The sequence below is a fragment of the Ooceraea biroi genome, chromosome 8, assembly GCF_003672135.1.
Source record: "Ooceraea biroi isolate clonal line C1 chromosome 8, Obir_v5.4, whole genome shotgun sequence".
Classification (NCBI taxonomy): domain Eukaryota; kingdom Metazoa; phylum Arthropoda; class Insecta; order Hymenoptera; family Formicidae; genus Ooceraea; species Ooceraea biroi.
This window is the reverse complement of record NC_039513.1, coordinates 2372867-2379149: the sequence shown is the minus strand read 5'-3', so window position 1 is coordinate 2379149 and position 6283 is coordinate 2372867. Positions and strand designations below refer to the sequence as shown.

General features: G+C 39.0%; 1 protein-coding gene across 1 annotated transcript; it reads left to right on the top strand.

The window, feature by feature from the left end:
- The first annotated feature begins 1004 nt into the window (after positions 1-1004).
- LOC105278969 (uncharacterized protein K02A2.6-like) lies at positions 1005-3014 on the top strand. The gene is made up of 3 exons (XM_011338429.1): positions 1005-1604; positions 1702-2108; positions 2183-3014. The coding sequence occupies exons 1-3, from the start codon at positions 1005-1007 to the stop codon at positions 3012-3014; spliced, it is 1839 nt and encodes a 612-aa protein (XP_011336731.1).
- Positions 3015-6283: the final 3269 nt, after the last annotated feature.

The window sequence follows — 6283 nt, the reverse complement described above, 5'->3', positions numbered from 1 at the left end:
AGTTGTATACTCGACTAGATTTAGTATTACCGACCAAAGAAAATAACGTTTTTAGTCACAGTCAGCAATGTAATTCTTTTCCGGAAGGGGCGAGAATTGCTTCTCGGAATTATTCCTCCGAGAGGAAGTAGAAGTTCGGTCGGATTGCGAAGAAAATAGGTAGGTTACATTACAAGATAGCTCTCGATGATGGTCGTTCCTGGACGAGACATACAAATCAGATTAGGTTAATAGGCGAGAATACTCCTAGCGAAAGTGATTCTCAAGCCGAAAATTACTGCTGGAATTCACAGGGAATCAATAGAAGCACCGGTTACGAACGACATAGTGCCTCAGAATGAGGAAGTGCAAACCGCAGCCAGACGCAATACACCTGGATGCACCCGCTTCTCCACCGACTGTACTAGAGCCGGATATTCAGAGACGTTCAAGTAGAATTAAGAAAAAACCGAATTATTTATCCGAGTACGTACCAAAGTAATTTTTGTTAACGCGAGAGGGTGTTACGCGGTTATGAATGTGTCATGCGCACAAGCAGCAAGAGTTTATATATATCCGTTTGAAGATTGTCTTTTGTCAAGTACCGCGCGTTTCCCGCGTTAGTTGGTTAAGATATTCATTCGCTGTTCGCCATTTATGGTATTCACGCGCTACACTTCGTGTACAAGTTAATCCAGTATTATTAAACCAAGTCTTGAGGAAGTCTATGCATATATAGACGACATCGTCATCATAGGTTCCACCCGACAAGAACACGACGAACGTCTACGCAAAACTCTCCAACGTTTACAAGAACGAGGCTGGAAACTAAGAATCGAAAAGTGTTGTTTCGGGCTCGAAGAAATCAAATACCTTGGCTCAATCATAAATGCACAAGGTATATCAGCTGATCCGGATGCCACTAGTGCTATCGCCAACATGCCAAATCCAACGTCAGTCGCAGAAGACGGAGTTTTCTGGGAATGGTGAATCATTACGGAAAATTCATTCCTCACCTACACCAGATGAAACAGCCGTTAGAAGATCTTACTCGTAAGGATCGCCCTTGGTCTTGGAATCGGACACACGATCAAGCAATGGACCAAATCAAGGAGGTCATGCTCAGTCTTCTTCTCCTGGAACACTATGATCCCTCGAAGACTCTCATCGTAGCAGCAGACGCCTGCGCTATTGGAATCGGTGGTGTTCTCTTACAACGAGATTCACACGGTCATGAGCGTGCTGCCTATCACATGGCACACAGCCTTACAGACGCCCAGCGAAATTACTCTCAACTTAAGAAGGAAGCGCTCGCGCTCGTCACGGCCGTCGAAAAATTTCATAAGTTCGTCTGGGGACGGAAATTTATACTTCAGACGGATCACAAACCTTTGGTAGCTCTACTGAAGACAGAAAACACAAAGGGTCTCAAGTCTACCACAGCAGCTCGACTAAAGCGCTGGGCGCTACGACTGTTAGGCTACGACTTTGCTATCGAGTATATTCGCACCCAGGATTTTGGTCCGGCAGACGCATTGTCACGTCTCATCGACAAATTCCGCCGCGACAACGCAGATGAACTTCAGGTCGCCAGAATCCAAGCGACTGAAGCTGAAATTCTTTACGTAAAGAATCTTTCAATCGATACCTTCGGCAAGGAACTTCGCAACAAGTTGAGGAAAGATAACCCTTGAGGACCCTCTTCTACGCTCCGTTTTCCAGGCCATCAGGGAAGGTTGGAAGGCGAAAGGAAACGCTGAGCCCTTAGAACATTTTAGACAACGCGCAGAGGAACTCAGCATCATCGATGATACACTACTCTTCGGAGATCGAGTAGTCATACCAGAGAAGCTCAAGCCGACGATCCTAGCAGCTCTTCACAAAGGTCATCCCGGCATCAGACGCACTAAACAGTTAGCGCGCGAATTTGTGTACTGGCCGAAAATGTCAGAGGACATCGAACGTCTTGTTCGACAGTGCGACTCTTGCGCACTTAATCAAAAATTGCCAGTGAAGGTACCAATGGACCCATGGCCTACTCCATCGCATCCTATGGAACGTGTACACCTGGATTACGCTGGCCCGGTCGACGGACATTACCTGCTCATATTCGTGGACGCTTACTTCAAGTTCTTAGACGTAGCAGTTACGACCACAATTTCAGCAAATCGTACAGTTGCCTTGTGTCGCGATTTTTTTTCAGATACGGCCCTCCGGAAGTGCTCGTCATGGACCATGGCACTCAGTTCACGTCGGAGCTGTTTCCTACCTTCTGCAAGGAAATGCAGATCTCTCATCTCCTATCAGCGGTCAATCATCCGCAATCGAACAGCCAAGTGGAGAGGATGGTGGACTCCGTAAAACGAGCTATATCTAAGGACTTGACCAACTGGAGGAGACAGCTACTTGATTTCCTTTACAGTTACCGCTACACACCGTGCTCCGCATCTCCTGAGAGCAAGTCTCCTGCGGAACTATTTTTCGGTCGTCCCATGAATTCTCCTTTCACCAAGTGGCTTCCGAAATCGGATAATCTGGAGCACGTAGCGACAGATTTGCTTGCCAGGAAGCGGCAGGACATTGAAACACAATTTTCGAAACACCATGGCGCCAAACCACGACAACTATCAGTAGGAGTGGTGGTTCTAACGCGCAAGAACAAACGCCAACAAGGTGTCATTCACAAAGTTTTATCCAAAACTCGTTATTCCGTATGCCTCGACGACGGTGGGGTCATCGACCGGCATATCAACCACATTTGGAAGGGAGGCTTCGCTCCACCGACTTCAATTACAAGTCTTGATGACGACTGGATGTTTTTACCTACACAGGCATCGCAGACCCCGCGACAAGAGTCTCCACCTGTTCCAGAGAACATCTGTCAGCCAGCAACATTACCCGCAGTTCAGTCTCCAGCTACTCTAATCCAAGAGCCGCCCATAGTTCAGACAACTCCGGTTAGTCCCGTCTGTACTCGAGTGGCTCCGAAAAGACTGATCCTGGATCCGGCCGCCAAAAGCTACTCGCAGCGGTGACTTCCCAGGGGGAAAGATGTTGGGTATTGCCGATCGTCTCGTGCGAACGGCACTGTCGCGCAGCCGCATGCGCGTCGCGTTAAGCAAGTCAGTCCGGCTCGGCCAAGGCTACCGATACCGCGCATAACCTCGTATAGCCTATGTATAACGTTAAGTGTTTTATCACTAATAAATATTTGCTCATCATAACTCGCCTTGTGTTCACTGCGATCTCCCGGGTTTCCGTTCGCTCACACGGAACCCAACACTAATATTGGACCAATAAAATAATTTCAGTTTTAAGTAATATTGGCTAACAATATACATCTAATTTTTTATGTTGGTTCTGAATTACTTTCTTATATTGGTCCAATATTGTATAAGCAAAGTACTCTGTTTTTTAGCCAATTATACTTAATTTGATTAAATTTAATTTGAAAACAAATTTAATGACTTCTTCAATCAATATATATTTGAAAATTTATATTTATTTATATAAAATATATTTATTTATACATTTATATAAAATATATTTATTCTATATGTATTAACATACAATATGAGTTTTTAAAATACATACATATATATGGGCGCTTTTAACATAAAGGAAACATACATTTTGTTTTTATTCAGAGTTATTTAGTCTTTCTTTGTTCTCTCCTTCCTTTCTCCTTCTCTGTTCTCACTTTCTGCAAGGAACTTGGAATTGTTTTAAGAATTTCACTTTTCGATGCGTTTTCTAATTTTTTTGAAACAATCTCTAGAAACAAAAAATTGTATAAATAAGTTTCTATTACTAACTGCTTTTTAATATAATCACACACACACGCACACGCACACACATGCATACACATTTATATATTTTATATTAATAAACTCAAAATATGTGTGAAACATTTTACTTTTAATTATAATTATTAATTATATTAATGAATTATAGTAGGATAATCATATATCAATATATAAACATATATCAATATATACATTAAATTTGAACAAAAAGTAGAAAAGTATATTATGCTTAATGTATATTGCATTTTTGTAAAATTTGAAAAATTTTCTTCCCTTTTGTTAATATGTATAGAGGAAAGTCCCCAATTATGAGATACCATATCGATTTTGCCGAATGTGAGGAAATCTATAGGCAGAATTTAAAAATGTAATACGTTATCTTGAAGAGAATTTAATAAGCTTTAGGTTGGTAAAATGAAAAATCTAATTTAAATATTATTTTTTCCGAAAATTAAAAAAATTTTGAAAAAAGAGCTTTACGCAGGATCGAGAAAGTGTGCTCCTAATATAAGATACTTCGAGAAATCGGTGTTAAAAGTGCAAAATACATCAGTATTGCAATTAAAATCTTTATTAGATAGTTTTATAAAAATACTGCTACCACAGCCTTTGCCAAATCTTCACGATTCCACTATCGACGCTTCCTCGTATCTCTAACCTCCATAGTCAGATTCTATAACAATTAAATACACAAAAATTCGTAATATAAATTCGTATTAACTTTTCTTTAACCTTAAGTAGTATTTTCTTTCATTTTATTACACTACATAATCTTCATATTCGAGCAATAATTATCTCATATTAAGAGTACCCTGAATATCTCATTATACGAGCCACACGCCTAGCGGTTCCGCGATCATGAAATCTAACCTCTACAATTAAGCAATTCAACAAATTGCGTATTTTCCTGTTACTATGATTCTACTCTATCATTGCATACTGAATTTATTGCCAACCATTTCCTTATTATATAATAAACAAGGTTTAAAGACTTACCTCAAGTTCCTTTGACATGTTCACAATTTCACAAATCTTTTCTTGCAAAGGCTAAACGCAATAACGAACAATGAATTTTTCACTAAATACATTTTACACCAAGAGTAATAAGTTCATGGTGGAACTAACAGATGGTGCTCACTAGTTTAGCAGAAACCCCATTATCTCATATTAGGAGCATATCTCATAATAGGGGATTCTCCTCTGTACATGAATTTTGAAGATATTTTTACTGATAAAAAAATAAAACTTACTAAATACTGCAGCAGCAACCTTAGTTGCAGAAAAATCCCGTTTTTTTGTTTTCCACAACCACTAAAGTTAATTGCAACAGCTTTTTTCATAAGTAACTTCATTATTGATGGCACTAATTCTTTTATTGTTTCTCCAGAAGCAAGGTTAAGATATTTTACCTAAGAATTAAAATAATTGTTCACATAACAAAATTAAATTGCTTTGAAGTGGACATTATGAAATTAATTTCATTATTGTTTTTATATTCTTACCAAAGATATAAAGTCTTTTTCAGAACTTATCAAGCATTGATCAATTTCATCAAAAGATTCCATTAAGGAAATTGGAAGTAGACGGCTAAACTTATTGATAATCAAACCAATATTCTTTCTTAACACCGCCAGTAGATAATTTCAGTAAACGAGTACGATTAATATTCGACACAACTGGCTATAAATTCTCTTTATTAGAACGACGTTTCGACCATACGGGATGTGGTCCTCCTCAGGTGACAATGTTACATCTAAATTACCGTAAAAATTAGTAAATTACATATATAATAATTAAGTAAAGAAAGCGTATAACTTACAAATGAAGTCGTGTGATCAAATTTAAAATTACAATCGCAAACCAGCATCTGTAGACATAAGGCGCGTTACAGCACGTCTATATCGAACAAATAGCACAGATGATCTGGCGAGCCGACAAACAAGAAGCAAAACAAACGGTGTGTAAGAGAAATTCTAGTCAACACAAACTGTCATATACATTATTCAAACTTTCGGTGTCAGTTTGTAAATTGATGGTATTGTCAAACTTTTTTATAAAATACATTTCCGCAATCTGTCTTTTTCTCCAATGCTTTTCTTTATGTAATATTTTCGGGTTTGACCAATCGAAATCATGGTTGCACTGGAGACGATGATTTGTTATCACCGAAATTTGTTTAGAGGAATTTGTCTAGTGCGCACTGAGTGCATACTAAGGCTTGGTTACAATCAATTTTTATAAGAAGAAACATAAGAATATAAATATAAAAATTGACTGTAAACAAGCCTTGGTGTGCACTCAGTGCGCACTAGTGCATCCAATCGAATTCGCCATTAGTTTGTTCAACATATACCGAGTTGCAGTCTTTACAGTCAATGCGATACACTACATTAGTTTGCTTACAATGTTCAAGTCTGTCCTTGCCTCTGCGTATCAGGCAATCAAGCTTCTTCGGTATGGTATGTAAAACGTCAAGATTAATTCCACGCAAAATACGA